Source organism: Crotalus tigris, unplaced genomic scaffold (genome assembly GCF_016545835.1).
Source record: "Crotalus tigris isolate CLP2741 ecotype Arizona unplaced genomic scaffold, ASM1654583v1 scf7180000017772.1543713, whole genome shotgun sequence".
NCBI classification, from domain to species: domain Eukaryota; kingdom Metazoa; phylum Chordata; class Lepidosauria; order Squamata; family Viperidae; genus Crotalus; species Crotalus tigris.
In genome coordinates this window covers 1445715-1465067 of record NW_024096623.1, presented here as the reverse complement: position 1 = coordinate 1465067, position 19353 = coordinate 1445715, and the positions used below count along the sequence as shown (strand labels likewise).

The following is a 19353-nucleotide window of genomic DNA, read 5'->3' as shown; positions in this document are numbered from 1 at the left end:
CCTTTCCCAATTTTGAACCAATCAGTGGTTCCATGTCCAGTTCTCACTGTTGCTTCTTGACCTGCAAGAGACAAATAAGATGGTCTGGTACTCCCATCTCTTTAAGAACTTGCCACAATTTGTTGTGAACCACACAATCAAAGGCTTTAGCATAGTCAATGAAGCAGAAGTAGATGTTTTTCTGGAACTCCCTAACTTTCTCCATGATCCAGCGTATGTTGGCAATTTGTTGAGTTTCAAGCCAACTTTTGCACTCTCCTTCTTCACCCGCATCAAGAGGCTCTTTAGTTCCACTTCACTTTCTGCCATTAGAGTGGTATCATCTGCATATCTTAGGTTGTTGATATTTCTCCTGGCAATCTTAATTCCAACTTTTGATTCATCTAGCCCTATATTCTCATGATGTGCTCTGCATATAGGTTAAATAGGCAGGGCGACAGAATACAGCCTTGCTGGACTCCTTTCCCAATTTTGAAGCAATCAGTGGTTCCGTGTCCAGTTCTCAATGTTGCTTCTTGACCCGCATATAGGTTTCTCAAGAGACAAATAAGATGGTCTGGTTAACAATGGATTTTTATCCTTTTATTTGAAGACACATCTAGATCCTTCACAAAAAACCAATGAATTTATACTAGTAGAGTTGGTAAAGAATACCTTTATAAACCTTTAATACCTTTAATCTTGTTGGACTATTTTTTTATTTTATTCATGTTCACACCTAATTAGAACATTGAGGGAAAAGGCATTTTCCCTCTCTTGGGAGTTACCTTTTGCTCTCTCAGCTATAAATGGCTACATAAGCTGTCTTGGGATATGATGGATACTGCTTCACTGGAAATATTTATGCATAAGCAGGGATGCTATAGCTCATGCTGAGAATTTCAGAGAAGCCTGTTAAAACCAATCCTTGGTAGAAGCCCACTTCTCTCATAATCCTTCCTCCTTTCTCCCCTCATGGAAGATATTATATCAAGGAACTGGTAGTTATCTTGAAGAAGCCCTTTTCAATGTTTCATTCATTCCATGTTTTATCTAAAGGGGAAAAGAGAGAGAGAAAGAGATGAAAAGAGCCTCAAGGATCAAGACACTTTCAAATTATGCCTTTCACAGCAGGAAAAAGTGAGAGATGAAAAAAAATCACCTCTCGAGGTTCTAATGCATTAAGGAATACCTACAAACACTAGCAAGAATCCACTACAAAGTGTTCCTGGAATTTCAATGGATGTTCTCCAATTATCAGAAATAATGGTGAGAGATAACTGGGTTTGGGTGGTAGGATATAATGTGGGCTGTAAAAGGAATCCTAGAAAAAACTATTGGCTTTGGGCCTAATCCTATTCGCCTATCTGACTGTAATTGCCTCCTTTTTTTGGTTTATGAATCGTGTGTTAAATTTAAATTTCCTAGCAGTTACACCTGCATGCAAATATAATATGTTCTAATCTAAGCCTTAAAAGTAATGAAATTTGTTGGGGGAAAAAAAACCCAATAGGAAGCATCATGGTGTATCAAGCAATTGGTCCAATGGGATTAGCTTGTCCGACTTGTTCCAGTAGAAGGGGCTTGCTGCGGACCCTGTTTGTCAAGAAATTTTGGATGGCATGATTCAGGAAAAAAGCCCTATGGAATATCATGCCAGTGGTGGTAAAGTCTTTCCCCATCCTCTTGGCTTTCTAGAAGAGTCTTAAAATGTGACTTTGCCAGTTAGTTTGGGCCCCCAATGGGGACACTCTATGCTGAAGATGGTTGATGGGATAAGAGAGAAGACTCCACCCCTTAATTTTTAATCTCTACTTAATTCTTACTAATTTTAATTGTTTAATTTTAATAATAAAATAAAATCATTTTATTATTCGGAAAGCCATCCAGAACCATTTCAACCATGAGATGAGTGGCATATACAGTAAATCAATAAAAATTCTGACAGGGCAACCAAGATATTTTGATACTATCAGAACTTCAGTTAACCAAAATGCTATTTACACAGAGGTTATTCAAATTCAGGATTATGTGTAGGTCACTTAATGTGCTCAGATAACAAGATATTTCAGATAGCTGGATGAAACAAGTGAGGGCTGTTCTATGTTTTAAATAAACTTTATGTTCTTTATCTGAGTCTCTAGAACATGGGTGTCAAACTCGCCACATCACATGACATGTCACTACATATTGCAACTTTTTTTGCATTGCCGGCAATGGGGTGGGTGCAGCTTTGGTATGATGAAACCAGCTCGCGGGCCACCAGTTTGACACTCCTGCTCTAGAAACTATCACAAAACTTTCTTTTTTATTATTATGATCACATTTTCCATTTTAAAAAGTGGCACAGTCCATTTACCCAGCTTACAATGCTTAAAAAATTAGAGACAGCAAAATCATTGTTACTATTACATACAAACCCAGAATTCTGTGAGTGAATCAAAAGACAACACTTTATATACAAAAAAAATTATTCAACATATCCAAATTGACTCAATTTGATTCTATTTCAACATCTAAGGTGGTAAGATTACATTTCAGTTTGAAATCTGGAGGCAATAAGATTTAATCAATCAAAAAATCAACTATAAATTATAATAAGGAAGTATCAAAACAGCAATAAAGATGATAGATCCTTTAGAAGACATTCAATTTTATAAATGTTAAGAGTTTAAATATATTTTTTAAACAGTTCATATGTTCCTCTTTTAAGTGCAAAAAAATCCCCAACAAAATAAAAGTAAGGAAACACCATTCAACAGCTTCTAAATTACTCAACTAAGAGCTTCAGAGAAGTGTCCATACTTCTATTTAAAATACATACTTCCACAAAATGTTCTAAATATCAAAGTATCCACTAGTTCTGTGATCACCTGCTTTTAATAGTCTGGCAAGGTTTTTGGCATGGCTCACTAGCAAGATTAGCTTCTTCTGGCCATTATGTAGAAAAATACCAAATGATTGCTATGTAGTGGCATTGTGGAAGACCACTGTTATTTCAATGTTTAGTGGCACCTTTTGATTTCTCCTTCACATTCAGAAAAGTCTAAAAGTTTAGAGTTCATTGTGAGCTAACCTACTTGGTTACTGAAGAGGGAGGGGGAGCATATTTTCAATTCTCATCCCAAGTCATGTGTCACCCAGTTATGGTCAGATTTTCCAGTCCATGAACAAATCAGGGCCATGAAGTCATGGTGCCAGGTTTTGATAAATATCTTGGGGATGTTGTTATTTGTTGGGAGCTTCCACACAAAACCTAGCATAGGGTATTGTGGAAACTAGCCACACTTCAGGTATCTTTGCTGTCATTATTAAGGAACTCCTGGCAGCTTGTAAGAAATTTGGGTATCATTCTGCTTCATATGTTTGCTTTTTATGTTTTTAAATCTTTTGCCTGAGCTAATAATAAATAATAAAATAAAATAAAATCCTTTATTTACTGGTATGCTTATTATCTCTGGATCCAAAAGAATCAATTGCCCAGACCTCTATCTGATCACTGCCCTAACAACTTGGAAAAACACCCTAATGTCCACATATTTCATAAGCAGTGTAAAGAAACAACAACACAACTAGCCACAGACAGTCATAAACACAGAACATATAATTGACCAAACAGATTTACTCCACACTTATAATCTAGGTAACTAATTATAGAACTAGTGCCTTTGCAGCAAGTAGAGTCCTTTTTAGCAACAGTCATTGTCTGTAGTTATATTGTTAGCTTTACACCATATAAGTCTATCATAAAATTCTTCCATCAAGAATGCTGGAGCAATGGATTTAAACGATTAGCTCTATACCCAGACAAACACAACAGATAGGCAATGATACAAACAGAAGAGAAAGTTAAAGTGTCAAAATTTAACCTACAGTAACTTTCTTCCTGGAGCAAAATGGACTGGGAGCTGGCCTTTGAGAAGCATATACATTTATTTATGCTTAATTTGTTATTTAATTCAATTTAAATTAAATAGTATTATTTGAAAATAATATTCCCCATTTGGTTATTAAAAAGATTACATAATTATCCCATATGGTCATTAAAATTCTGTCAACAACTGGGAGGGCTCTGAAGACTGCATCTAAGCTTTTGAGGGACCAGAAAAACAACACAGACCTTTGTCATCTAAATCTTCACTGTTAACCTCTACCCTGCCACACCCATTGCTTTAGGCAACTGATTCATTCCATCTAAAACAAGAGCCAGCTCTCTTTTTTTAAGTTGAAAGAATTTTTAAAAATTCGTCTGTAGTTGTACATTTGTCCGTAGTTGTAAATGCAAATCTAGATGTTCAGAGAAAAAAAATGGGGGAAAACTAGGCTAGAGATATATTTGCAATAGCAATAACACTTAGATTTATATATTGCTTCATAGTGCTTTACAGCCTTTAAGTGGTTTACAGAATCAATATGCTGATTTGGAAGGATGGAAGGCTGAGTCAACCTTGAGCCAGTGAGAATCAAACTGCTGGCAGTCGGCAGAATTAGCATGCAATTCTGCATTCTAATCACTGCACCACCATGGCTGCTTATGTGTAGAAATAATTGTTAATTTTAGCAGTAGGATCTCTTTTTGCAATAACTGCATTAAACAGCTATGGTGACCCTAGCATCACTGACAATATTCTACAAGTCCTAAAAATGCAGAGCAGCCATTAGCATTATGGTTAAAAAAATCTCCATATTTGTTGCTGTGCATATTGGATAGTTTACGTGGCAGTTACCCAACATTTGGGGAATGTAAACATGTTTGCCAGTTTGGAAATAGATTACTGACACTCATGTACAATGCCTTCCATAGAAGGTGCAGCCAACTCAAAACAACTTTCAACCATAAGAAAATATGGTGACATCGACCCCAATCATTTCTGAGACTCTCCATTACCTGAATTCATATTTCAGCTGTTTTTTCCCCCTAAACAAATGGATCTTTTTAAAATAAAACACCAGCCTGCAAACGTGCATCATTATTTTTTTTTCAAATGTTCTATGTGAAACATAGAACTGTTCATACAAATAAGAGATTGATCCCTCGGTACATTGCACAGTTGGAATATGGAGCTTGGCATGTGACCAAGGAAGATCTCCAATGAGAGTAATATTCACAAGGGACACCAGGCTGAAGAACCAGCACTGCTATTGTCATCCCCTTCAGACAATAAGTTCAGTCACCACATTTAAATGGATATACTAGAATGCAAAAACCAATGAATCCAAGAGACTCTGAATCCTCTATCACAAATTAATAAAACATTAATTTCAAAAATCAATAAAAGGAAGACTTGGCTCACTTAAAACTCTTCTTCACAAACCAAAGACCATATCTCTGGTTTATAAATTGATTCTGGAGCTTATGGGATATAAACATATAATGCATTCTGAGTCTCTACTTGTTTGAAATGTTCAGAGATATGACAGTATTTACACACTCATGTATCACACACACATACATATTTACTGTTCTGATTAAAGACAGGACAAAAAAATAACATCAAATAAAAACAATATTCAGAGATACATTATTTGAGTGCATGTTTTAATGTCAGTAACAAAGAACTTAGTCACAGAGCTGATAATGCTAGTTTTAGAATCAGAATGTAAAAAGATTTTGTCCTGGACACAGTTACAAAACAGGTAAAATAAAAAGGACTCCATTTATGTCTATAAAAATTACACTACCTCAATACATGGAATATGGTTTCAATCACCCATATTCTAATTCTAAGTTTATATCATGGGGTATGAACTAGGTGAAGGACTTTCCTTGTGCTGATCCCTATCCTATGCAATAACCTTTCCTTGATGTTATAGGTGTTCACTCAGAGCAGCACTCATTTGATAGACAGGCTTGCAAATTGAAAATTATTCTATATGAATGTCACATAGCAGTTACTAATTACAAATTTTTAGAAGCACTGCAAAGGCCAGAGGTGAGCCATCCAACGAAAAGTTTAGCAAGCAAGACAGTTCTTAAGTGAGTTTTGCTCCATTTTACCACTTTTCTTGCCACAGTTGTTAAATGAATCACTGCAGTTGTTAAGTTAGTAACATGGTTGTTAAGTGAATTTGGCTTCCCCCTTGACTTTGCTTGTCAGAAGGTTGTAAAAGGCAATCACATGACCCCAGGACACTGCAACCATCATAAATATGAGTCAATTGCCAAGTATCTGAATTTTGATCCTGTGACTATGGGGATGCTGCAACAGTCATAAGTGTGAAAACCTGTCATAAGTCACTTTTTTCAGTGCCGTTGTAATTTTGAATGGTCACTAAATGAACTATTGTAAGTTGAGGACTGCCTGTACTTAGTTGGATTCCAACTTGTATCATTAAACATGGAACCTGTTTCACACTGCTAGATAGAGGTATACATCACATTGGAAGAAGAAATTATGAAAAGTTGTGCACCTTGTTACACAAATATGTTGATATTACAGTCTTCGGCCACAATTCCAAACCTATTACTGCTCCTATAGTGATACTTACAACACTGTGGTTTGTTATACTATCCAAATTTTCAAAATTCAAAGGATGGATTATTTTTTTCTCAATAACAAAAAAAGATCTGACAGCAAGTTATCCTCCTTTTCACAACTTTATCACTATCTCACATTTCTGGTCAAATTCAACATAATTTGTATTAACTGCTGGCACACCAAAGAATATCAGAAAGTAGATGAAGCAACTGAGGAAGAATCTGTTATCTGATTTGTATAAACGAATATACGGATTAAGATCTGAGAAGACTTCTAAAGCTCTTCCAGTATATCTTGTTTCTAATTCACTTATTATTCTATTTTTAAATAAAGCTCAGCATTCTGCGGAATAGATTTTTCATAGCTCCACTCTGTGAAACTTTATCCTCCATCTACAAAGTTTAGAAAAAAAATCTTTATTACTCTTTATTGTCCAATAACAAATCCCTGCAAATATCCATAGAGCTTCTACTACAGATTCCAGATGCTATAATGCTTGTGAATACAGTAGTCCTCAACTTACAACTGTTCATTTAATCATCATTACAATGGCACTGAAGTCACACTTATGACTGTTGCCAGTTACTTGATGGCGCAGCAGTTAGAGTGCAGTACTGCAGGTCACTTTAGCTGACTGTGTTCAGCAGGTCAGCGGTTCAAATCTCACCAGCTCAAGGTTGACTCAGCCTTCCATCCTTCCGGGGTAGGTAAAATGAGGACCCAGATTGTTGGGGGCAATGTAAATATATATATACATTGCTTACTGGTGTACACCGCTTAGAGAGTGCTTGCACTTAAAGCGGTATATAAGTCTCATAAATAAAAATAAATAAATAAATGATTGGCAACAGCCTGTATTTACAATTGTTACACAGTCCCAGGATCCTGGTATTTCTTTTTTGCAATTTTCTTAGGTTGCTTCTGACAAGTAAAGTCTTTTTTTAAAAAAGGTTTTATTGAGTACAAAGAAAAAAAAGGATTAAGAACATTGAACATGGAAAATCGTCTTTCACTGACATCTCAGTCCATATTGTACATTAATTACATATAATATATCTATATACAACTATACATTTCTGGTCTCTATCTTAACTTATCTCTTTGCTGTGACCTCCATTTTTTCCCCTCCATCTATAAAATTTATTTCATATTCGATAAAATTCTGTTTCTTCCTGATTTTTTTAATCTTTTAGTTATCCTATCTAGTTCTGCACAATACATAATTTTCTTTATTAGTACTTCCCCACTCGGTACTTCCATTGCTTTCCACTTTTGAGCAAATAGTATCCTTGCCGCCGTAACCACGTGAATAATTAGATATGTGTACTCTTTATTTACATTTTTCTCTAGCATTCCTAATACTAATGCTTCAGGTTTGTATTGAATGTTTTGCCTAGTCATTTCTATTGCCCCTTCCCAGACCATACGCCAGTACACCTGTGCTTCTCTACATGTCCACCATTTTCTTTTTTACACTTCCAGCACATAGATGAGTATCCGTTATATATTTTGGCTAATCTGGCCGGAGGGAGATGCCATCTGTAAACTATCTTATACAGGTTTTCTTTATATGATGTTGCCAATGTGATTTTGTTATTTCGCTCCCATACTTGCTGCCATTGATCCATATTTATATTATATCCTAGATCTATTGCCCATGTCACCATTGTTTCTTTAACCTGCTCCTCATATAGCTTATACTCCAACAAGTGTTTATAAATATTCTTTGTTTTTTCTCCGGGCCTAGCAATATTTTATCTAACCCTGTATCTTGTCTGTTAATACCCCATTCTTGTTTATCATTCATGTATCTTGTTGTATCTGGAGATAAGACCACCACTCCATGTCTATTCCTTGTCTGACAACCAAAGTCAATGGGGGAGATGCCAGATTCACTTAACAACTTCAGTGATTCTCTTAACAATTTCAGTGATTCACTTAACCATGGCAAAAAGGTCATAAAATGAGACATGACTCACTGAACAACTGTCTTGCTTAGCAATAGAAATTCTGAGCACTATTGTGGTTGTAAATCGAGGACTACCTGCGTGTACCTATCCAAATAACTAAAAGAAATAAAACTTCAGAATACTATTATTCTATCACCACACCTCTAGTGTTCATATCTCCTGCTGTTTTCTAGAACATACAGTAAAATGTCCAGAAAGGAAACAGCCCAAGGGGGTGGGGTGGAAGCCTAACCAGCTTGTCAACCTTCAATTTATTATGTATATTTATGATCAAAATTCAAAGAGAAAGGGAAGCTGCTCTGAATTTTTTAAATTTTTGAATATTTTTTTTCAAAAAAGAATATTTACATGACTGCTCATTCCAAATGCGTGACTTTGAGTGGTTAACAATAATTAAAAACAGAATAAAAACCTCAGTGATTTAAAAAAACATACAGATAATTCACAACCAAGGTAAAACACCGTAACACAGATTAGTACAGCCTTCGCACAGGCTCAGATACACACCCAGACCTCCAGGCCTGATGACAGACCACGTCTTTAAAGCCTTGGGAAAGGCAACAGGTTGGGCCAATGTATTTTCTAGAGGACTGATATTCAAAAGGGTAGGCACCACAACAGAAAAGTCTTAAAAATATCAACTGATATTTGACAGCCCAGGTATAATGGATCTTAACAGTTAAGAAGTCAGACTCAAGTCAGGCCCGCAAAGGAGGAAGATCACAGGAAACTATAACTTGTGGCCGAGTTTCATTAAGGACTATTTTTGCTAGATCAGTCCTCTGGCATTGACTTCCTCCCAAAGCAAAAGGCATTTAGCCCTTCAAGCCTGCATAGATAAATCAATGTTTCTCAACCTTAGCATCTTTAACATGTGTGGACTTCAATTTCCAGAATTCTCCAGCCAGCATGGGGACTTAAATAATAGGACAAGAGAGCTTTACCCTTTAAATCAGGGGTGTCAAATTGCTGGCCCATGGGTCAGAGGCATCATGCCGAAACCATGCCCACCCCATTGGAAAAAAAAGTCTTGATATGTCGCGACACGTCACGTGACATTGCGAGTTTGACACCCCTGCTTTAAATGATGTTTTTTAATGCAGGCTTGCATGGCACAATTAAACCTTAGCTCTTTAGCTGAGACATTGTAACCAGACACATCTTCCACTAACATAAGCATAAAAATAAAGACAAATGGAAACATGAACACAATCTTTATTATGGCCAGTGACCAGTATAGATAATCCTCGACTTACAACCACAATTGAGCTCAAACTTTCTGTTGCTAAGCAAAACAGTTATTAGGTAAACTTTGCCCCATTTTATGACTTTTCTTGCCACAAGTGAATCACTGCAGCTGTTAAGATTGTTAAGTGAATCTAGCTTCCCCATTGATTTTGCTTGTAAGAAGGTTGCAAAAGGTAATCACCCGACCCTAGGAGACTGCAACCGTCAGAAATATGATTCAGTTGCCAAGTGTCTGAATTTTGATCACATGACCAGGGAGATGCTGCAATGGTTGTAAATGTGAAAAATGGTCAAGTCACTATTTTCAGTGCTGTTGTAACTTCGAATGATCACTAAATGAACTGTTGTAAGTCGAGAACTACCTGTATCTAATGTGGTCATGCTCTAACAAACATGGTTTGTTAGATTAGGGATATAATAACTGGCAATAAAGTTTGTCTTTTCACCAATTCACCTATAAATAATAAAGTGACAAGATGGTATTAAATGAATACACAAATCAGACCTTGGAAATAAAAAGACAAAAAAAAACTTAACTATTTCATGCTTTGCTATCACATTTTCTGTTGGGTCAGTAAAGGTTTAACTGTACTTTACTATAACAAGATTTAAAATTATTAGGGGAGGAATACTATATACTGTAACTATAAATATAGCTCTTTTTGCTGTAAAATAATCTCAAAGATGCATTAATGAAATAAGGCATTTTAGAATTCAGTCATAATTTCACACTGCATGAAACTTAACTGACAACAGATTTTATATTGCTCCATATATTCCAGTAATTTAAGTATTGTATCCACTCATTGGTAATTTAATGTTTACACTAACAACATTTAAGTTCATATTGGATGAAAAAAAATATATTTCCCATGCCTAAAATTAGCAGGAAAATATTTCACAAGCATTAGCAATATCAATTAAATTGGAAGAAATTTGAGTGAAGATACATAATTTAAAAAGACAGTCAAGGAGTTACTTTTGGGAAAAGAATATAACACTGCAAGACTGCACTCACTAATACATGGAATCAGTGAGACTTGCACAAGCATTGTAATTCACAGAATCTCACTCCATTGTGGTAATTATAAGCAGGTTTATTCAATAGTTTGATTTCCATGTGGTTCTTTGATCACATGGTCCCAACTATTTCAATGCAATTTATAGAACATAAAATAAGTTATGCTGGGTCAAAGTCCTATTAAAGGCAGCGCCTCAAATTCAAAACCCAGAGTTGAACATAGTGCATACAGCAGAGAAACGATTGACAAAGTACCTGTTTGAATCACCTTAAAGCAGTCCTGCTTTTTCCTGTCAGCCAAAATGCCTTTTGGCTTTTCAATTCAAAGGTTGGGATGACTGATCAACCAAAATCCATCAGGAGGTAGGCCAATATAGCATGTTTACACTTTCCCACAAATCTACAGGGAAAAATCTTCCACAAATCCACCAGCCAATTTCTCAAGGCGGCCTTTTTTTTCTCCCACAGAGAAAAAGATGCACAGAATAGAACTTTTGTGGCATGATTTCATATAAACAAAGCCCATGCAGAGAAATGTACAGATGGAAGTAGTGAAAAGAAAATGAAATATATTGCCAGAAAAAAAGAAATTAACCTAGGGGCTGCAGTCTAGATGAGAACCATATTAATATAGTAGCACAACATAATTTTCTAGTAGTCTTGTGAAAGTGAAGAAAGTAAAAGGTGAATGGAGAATCCAAAATCTGTGGTGGACACTTAGTATGACACTTAGGGAGCCATCAAGGTAGGAAATAGCAGGAACCCTGCAAAGACAAGGGGGGTTGTGCATTATGTTTTCAAGTAAGTGAAATGCACTCATACATTTCAAATGGAACAAACACATTGATGCCTTATAATCTATCATTACTTAACTATGTCACTGGAGGTCATTATATTTGCTCAAAAAGGGGAAAGCAGTAAACAGTTAGCAAGAGCTAGCAGCACAGACTTTTCAAAAACTGCCCCATTTATCTTAGTTCCCAACCCATTCTGTTCACCCAGCACCGCATCCTCTGCATTTTGATCCACTTTTCAACTTTCCACACCATTCTCTTGATCCCATTACCTGCAATAGACCAAACATTCCATATGGTTGATCTCCTGGTCTGACCGGTATCTGCTATAGTCTTCCCACAAGTCCTTGACTGCTGTAACTGCCAAGATGAAGAGCACTGGGGCCAAAGCCAGCTCTGGCTGGAAGGCATTGACAGCCGGCACAAAATTAAGTAAAGCAATGAAAACAAAGTATACATTGGCAAAGCGATGGAACTGTTCAAAGAGATTCTTGGGCAAGAAAGACACTGCTGTGTATTTGGTGGTCTTCAGTCTATTATTAGCTGGCTGCCTGGAGGTCTCCATTTCAGGCCAGGGAGACAACAGGTTCGAAGCTACAATCCGCACCTTCCTGACATCTTTCTTCTTCCTCCTTTTCTTCTTCCTTTCTTTGTCTTGCTTTTGCTCCTGAGAAGATGAGTCCCCCACCGCATCTTTGCTTTCGGTCATTGCCTTTCCCCCAAAACACACACACACAGCAAGGACGGGAAATCGGTGTTAGAAAGTTCTCCGGCAGCTTCCAGCACATGGAGAAAGTCTCCCTCCTTCCCCTCCGTGACTTTATGTGATCATCTTCGGGAACTTAGTCATGCCCTTACAGTTCCCCGCAAGCTGAAGGAGGCGGGTGGGTTCCCCACCTCCGCTCTAACAAACTTTGCCCGGATTGGGAAGGTCTCGTTCTCACGCTTGCTTGTTTTCTTTGGGGGTTTTTTTTTTTTTTTTCAGCTCCAAGATGAGCGGGTGCGCCTCACCTCCCAGCTTTCTCCTTTGCCTCTGCCTTCCACCAGCGAGGCCAGTGAATGACTGGCCAGTTGTCTGGCGGGCGGGAATCGTACAAAGTCACTCTTGTTTTCACACGTCATTTCTCATCAACCCACTAACCGGTTTCCGCTTCACCACCAAGAAGGTTGGGGATTTACTTTAAAGTGGAGGAAAACAGTCGCCGCGGCAGCCTGTTGGACAAAATTATCTTCCCCTCGTGGCAGGCGGCGCGGGGAAAAGGAAGCGGGAGGGAAAGGCTTCAGAAACTGTCTCGAAGCCAAAAAGGGTGGGTCGCCAGGATTAGGGCGATGAAAGGACGAGCAGGAAGCTGCTTTTTTTTTTTTTTTAAGTAACGTAGAAAACGGATAGAGGTTTTTTTTTTTTAAGACTGTAGCATATAAGGGCTTATGACACCAGTTTTACAGAAATGGGCGATTCGCAACGCGTGGTTGTTGGAACTAAACTTTTATTCCGGTGACATCTTTGCGGAGGGCGTTTTTCTCGCAAAACCAACAAGTTTCAGGAGGTTTTGAAACAAGAAGACAACGCTTAGCAGGATATCCTAGAGGGAGGAAGATTCTCAGGTCAATCAGCTGGGGTTTTTTTGTTGTTGTTTTGTGGAATTGCTGGATATTTTGGAGGAGATAATAGAAGTGTGAAGCCTCGTTACCATACGAGCCTCTGGAAGCGGATGCGGGGGAACTCCTCCTCCCCTTCGCAAGAAGAATTTGAACCAAAGATTCAATTGTGGGTTGGTTTCTGTTACCCAAATGTCACCGGGTGGGAGAAATTGCCCTACTTAAGTAGATGCTGCTAAGAGCATTGAGGAAGGTTAGAATTATGAATCTGGTTTGTTTTGAGCAATTAATTAGAGCAGATTTCTCCTTTCTTCCTATATTCATTAGGAAGAGAGGTTTTTTTTCCCTTTCTGTTCAATCCTGTCCATTTTCAGACTGAGTGGACAACTCTCTGCAGTTTTCTTTGGCAAGGTTTTCAGAGGTGATTTGCCATTGCCTCCTTCCTAGGGCTGAAAGAGAGGGACAGGCTAAGGATGGCTGGCTTTGTGCTTATGATAGCACTAGAACTCACAGTCTCCTGGTTTCTAGTCCTGTGCTTAACCACTACACCAAACTGACTCTTAGAATAGGATGGAGACTTTGAAAAAGTCAGCTGGGTCTTCCCCCAAAATCCATGAGGGGTCAGAGCAAGGAGATGGTTGAATTAAGATGTAAGCAGTCCAATCTAAATCAATTTTAAATAAACCAAGTCTACTTCTGCATACACTGCTCCTTCTAGAGGAAAATAGGTAATGGAGAATTGGTCATCTCTTGTCTTTTTAGAGAACCTGGATGTTATCTGAAGCAGTGTAGAATTTTTCCCAACCTCTATGAGTGGGCAAGACTAGTCTGATTTCAAGCTAGAATCAGGCCTCTAAGTTAAGAAAGAGTCTCCATCCATTACTAAAGAAACCTTCAGTCCACAAATATGAAGCAGATCACATGGTTAGCAGGGTCTTAGCCACTAGTTTCCACTATGCTGCATAGAGTTACAGTCCAATGCTTACTGACTGTATGATTTTCTTATCCCACTATGGCCAGTCATGGCCTGCAGAGATATGAGATGAGAGATCCTTTGGAGGGGTGTGTTGTAGTCCATAATATTTCACCCAGGAACCTCAGTCTTCAGAAGTATTTAAGCTGGTGTGTCCAAAGAGAAAATTTACTGAGGCCAGATTCAAAACGTTTGATCATTGTATTATTTAAGAAGAAATGGACAAAGATTGCATCTATTCCGATCCAGAGTTAAGTTGCTTTGTAAACCCAGATCAGACAGATAAACTCAATAAGAATGATTTTAAAACAGATATTTAATTCAGAAATTCTTGCATTCCAACTTCTAATGTGGAATGAGGCCATCTGAGTCCTCCGGTGGTTCCATGCTTAACTCAGACAAAGGCATTCCAAACTGGCACATGGCCAGGATATCCTGTGATGAACTTTAGTGGCTCCTCCCACAGATCTGATAACATGGATTTGCTGACTAGCTAAAACTACATTACCCATAAGCCATCTCTTAAGGAGACAGCACTTAACTCAATAAATGCCAAACATTCTAACACAGGGCTTTTCAACCTTTTCACCCATTGTACCACTTTTAGGATATGGCAATATCTGAGTACCACCAGTTGCCTAGAAAGGTGTCAAAAACTTGATGACCCCCCAAAAAAGGAAAAAAAGTGATAAAGTACAGGTAGTCCTCAACTTACAACAATTCGCTTAGTGACTGTTCAAAGTTACAATGGCACTGAAAAAAGTGCCCCCCCCAAGGCACAGCCGAGTAAGACACCTGCTTCCCCGCTCAGTGGCGCTCTCATTCCCCTCCCCCACTACCACTTTTCTAGGATGGTCACGTACCACCTGCCTGGTGCCAATGTACCACAGGTAGTACCCGTACCACTGGTTGAAAAGCCCTGTTCTAACATACAGATCTACATGCTCTAGTCAGGGTTACACAATCCAGAACAGCATCCATGTTCTGCTGCAGAATCATGCTGCTGAGAGTTGATCATGAAATGTCAGGCATGTTAGGAGAAATCTGCCAGTATCCCCAAAGCATATTAGAACCTTCAAAACTACATTAGACACATCTGATTTATTGAACATAACCCATATTTGTAAGCACTTCTGAAAAACTCTAAATTGTTTCTAGGGTTAGTGAAGAAAATAAGGAATAAAATTCAGCAAGAGGCCCTTATTAAAGATTCTTTCAAATATCCAATTCATTTGGTACTTGAGGTTGCAATAGCTAATTTGATTAACATTGCTAATAGAATACAGTCTAACTCCAAACAAAAATACTAACTTTTCCTGTTTGGGAATTCTCTGTTTTTCCCATATTGGAAAGCCCAGTTCAATAAAACTAGCAACAAAGCTTATAACTTTTCACTGTACCTCTTACCCAAAAGCTTCTTAGAAATTTCATAAGAAGAATCCCTAGTGATGTAAATGCCTTAAGAAATAGTAGATGGGTTGCTATATAAATTTGTTTAATAAATAAGAAATCATCTTGACTTTTTTTCTGAAAACAGAGATCATGTATGAATCATATAACCTATCTCCCCTATCATCTTGGACATACACAAATAATGGTTCTATTAAACTTTGTTTAATTTTATACATTTTTATATTTTATAAAAATATAAAATGTTTAAAATTCTATAGTTTTTAAAATAATTTTATAACTCTAAACAGGTGTGCTATTCCACATCAATATACAGCATATACAATAGAAGACCTACACGGCAGGCAGTCAATAGTTCTCAGTAGTATGTCTGAATAGTAAGTCTTTCCAGATTCCCATGACTGAAAAAGACACAGCAACTTGATCTGCCCATCAGGTTTTATTAATTCAGTTATCTGTCTCAAGGAAATCACTTGAGTCTGACTATCTTACAAAGTATACATGGAAAAAAGATGGGGGACATTTGAGCCTCTTAAAATGTTTCATTGGAATGTATTTCATTGAACAAGTATGGGTAGAAAATATTAAATATATTGAATTAGCCACTTTAAGTGGGTTGAAAGGTATCTCTTTCAATTGCAAACTATTCCAAGCAGAAGTTAAAATAGGTGGGCCACAATATGTCTAGTGAGAATATGTCCATTCATCCAGAAAAAAAATAGAAGCCTAATGACCTGGTCTCAGGCAACTTCTATAAAGGAGCTTTATTTCTTTCTGCTTTAATTAAGTATACTAGCCACAAATCCAAAACATAGGAAACCAAGAGATAAACACTATTCTAAAAGGTCAGAGCACTTTGGGAAAAGGTGGATCCTTGAATGTGTAAATATTTTTAAAGCTCTTCACTGTTTTCCCCCAGTGTCTGCTTATATTAAACCAGGAGTATGCACTCAGATTGAGAGGCTTATGCCCTGTACGCCATCAGAATGGTGAATAAAACTGAGTGAAATTATCTTTCTCACAATTTTGAGCTCTGAGCTTTAAAATGGGTAGTGACACCCACTAGTAAGCATACATATATGAACATGTGTAGTATATTTTAGTGTATGTTCACAGAGAAGGCACTTGTGGCTTATTCTTCCAGGTTAACTCTGAGGCCAACCTCCACACAGAATGCTTATTTTCCCAACTCTGTAAAAAAAAGTGCCACATGTAGTGTTCCACAAATTTGTGTTAAAATTTTTTCTCATATTCTTCCATATCATATATGGAGAGAATGAAAATATTGACAAGATTCAGTTTTCTAAGAGTGAGTCATTTCCTGTCACTTAAAAATCATATCAGCCCCAAAATGCTCCTCTCATATATGGATAGTTGAGAAAAAATAAGCAAGACAATTAGGTTGGGGTGGCAGGAGACTAACAGCTACATGTAACCCTATGCACTGTTACTCAGAAACCATATGGAGCTTAATCCCTGATGAGTGAATATAGAATTTTAACAGAACGTAAATGAGTTGCTAATAAAAGAAGGACTTCCATATTACCCAATATTAGGCCACCGGAAGACGTTCAATGTTAAGCCATAGGAGTAAGTTCATACATTCATCTAAAACAGGGGTCCTGAATCCCCAGTCAATGGACCGGTACCGGGCTGCAGCATGCAAGCAACTGGGCCGCATGAACAAGCAAAGCCCCATCCAAAGGATGCAGGCTGCACACAAAACCACATACTCTCCGGTCCGTGGAAAATCCTTTTTCCACAGAACCAGTCCCTGGTGCCCAAAATATTTGGGACCTCTGATCTAGAATACGTAGAACAAACACATCTTTTGCTCAAATAGCACTTGAGAGAATTTAGGGAAGTACAGGTATTTTTAATATCATATGCAAGAAGTAAAATTGGAACAGTCGTAGTTCTTCCACTTTGGTAATCTATAGATTACATCATGTGTTTGCATTGCTTAAGTTAATGTGTAACACATTTCATTTACAGATGTAAACAAAGCACCATGTGACATTTTTCTGCAAAGCTAAAAAGATTAATTGCATACTACATTGCAAATAACAACTCCACTGGAAAATAACCTGGAGAAAACGTCATTATAGCCCCCAAGTAGTTTTATCAACTGTTATTCCTTAAGGTATAGAGAGTTATCAATGTCTTATGTTTCCTGATTTTGTGTTGCAACTGCAAATTGGGATTACTAGGAGTAGCATGTTTAAAATGTGTCTGATTTACCTCTTCAGTATCCTTCTGTCTTGCTGTGAATAAGGAAAGTGGCAATTCCACTTGTTTAGGCCATAGGAAAACCACTGTTCACTAGGCAAGTGACAATGGAGTTTATGTTTCACTTTGTTAGGTTTATAGTCTGGGGAAGGAGACTAAAATAGTCTGAACATATCACAAGGGTATGCCATAAGTTCAGATGTATATTGTATGGAATTTCCTGATTACTGTGGATAAAAGTATTCTCTTTTCATATTTCTTATGAGTATTAAATGTATGACATTAAATTTAGCATATATTACATAAAATGGATATAATATATTAAGGTACAGGTAGTTCTTGACTTACAACAGTTTGTTTAGTGATTGTTCGAACGGCACTAAAAAAAGTGACTTAAGATTGTTTTTCACACGACCATTGCAAAATCTCCATGATCATGTGATCAAAATTCGGATGCTTGGCAACTGATTCATGTTTATGACGGTTGCAGTGTCCCAGAGTCATGGGATCACTTTTTGCCACAAACAAAGTCAATGGGGAAGCCAGTCACACTTAACAACTGTGTTACTAACTATACTGCAATGATTCACTTAACTGTGGCAAGAATGGTTGTAAAATAGGGCAAAACTCACTTAGCAACAGAAATTTTGGGCTCAATTGTGGTTGTAAGTCAAGGACTACCTGTCATATATTTCTTTTGATTTATTGTATTTTTAAGATGTCTAGTTACACTTGTTCTCTGGATAGATTCCAGAAAACAGAATGAATAATTATAAAAAGCCAAGGGTATCAAATATCTAAATGCAATCATTCTAATGCTACTAAGACTTAGGATAAAGACTTGGGATAAATTAAGTGTCTATCTAGATGTGAGAGGAAATAAAATGAGTGCCAAATAAGTCTGTCCAAGGAGGCCATGGCAGGCTTCACATCACGGCTCAGCAGTTAATCATAGCTCCGGAGATACTTAACCTTTTATTCAGCACTTGGCTTGACTTGGCAAGGGAGTCTCAAACACGATTCAGCTAGATTTGAATCTTTATTGCAAGCAAGAAGGAAGCGTGAAACATAATCGACTGATCACTGCAGTGCAAAGAGGTCTAAGCCTACTATAGGTACATGTAACAAAATAACAGAATAACTGAGTTGGAAGGGACTTTGGAGGTCTTCTAGTCCAACCACTTGCTCAGGCAGGAAACCTTACACAATTTCAAACAAATGATTGTCCAATTTCTTCTTAAAAACTTCCAGTGTTGGAGCACCCACAACTTCTGGAGACAAGTCGTTCCACTGATTAATTTTTCTAATTGTCAGGAAATTTCTCCTTAACTCTAGGTGGCTTCTCTCCTTGATTAGTTTCCATCCATTATTTCTTGTCCTGTCTTCAGATGCTTTGGAGAATAGGTTGACTCTCTCTTCTTTGTGGCAACCCTTCAGATATTGAAACAATGTTATCATGTCACCCCTGCATGTGTTTATGTAAGTGCATGCATACTTACACCTTATAAGAAAACCTATTATCAGTCCAAATCAATCCAATGCAGGAAGAAGGCCTCTCCATTGAAGGTTATATAGTACAATCTACTATCTGGTTTACTGTAGGTTGGTAGATAGATTTAAAATCTGTGTTGGACCAGCATTGTGTTTCTAT

At 37.5% G+C, this 19353-nt stretch overlaps 1 protein-coding gene across 2 annotated transcripts; it reads right to left on the bottom strand.

The window, feature by feature from the left end:
* Positions 1 to 470: 470 nt before the first annotated feature.
* LOC120307270 (probable phospholipid-transporting ATPase VA) lies at positions 471 to 13283 on the bottom strand. Of its 2 annotated transcripts, none has more exons than XM_039341834.1 (2): positions 11764 to 12858; positions 471 to 1032 (listed from the first exon to the last, which is right to left on the bottom strand). In XM_039341834.1, the coding sequence occupies exons 1-2, from the start codon at positions 12198 to 12200 to the stop codon at positions 1029 to 1031; spliced, it is 441 nt and encodes a 146-aa protein (XP_039197768.1). In that variant the 5' UTR covers positions 12201 to 12858; the 3' UTR covers positions 471 to 1028. The 2 variants fall into 2 exon arrangements, with proteins under 2 accessions (XP_039197768.1, XP_039197767.1); XM_039341833.1 differs by lacking the exon at positions 471 to 1032 and adding an exon at positions 8448 to 11461 and having other exon boundaries at positions 11764 to 13283.
* Positions 13284 to 19353: the final 6070 nt, after the last annotated feature.

Coding starts and splice junctions, on each gene's coding strand:
- LOC120307270 (XM_039341833.1), bottom strand. CDS start 12,200: ATGACCGAAAGCAAAGATGCGGTGGGGGACTCATCTTCTCAGGAGCAA. Junction 11,462..11,763: donor GAATGTTTGGTCTATTGCAG/GTAATGGGATCA, acceptor TTGTCTTTGCAG/GGTTCCTGCTATTTCCTACC.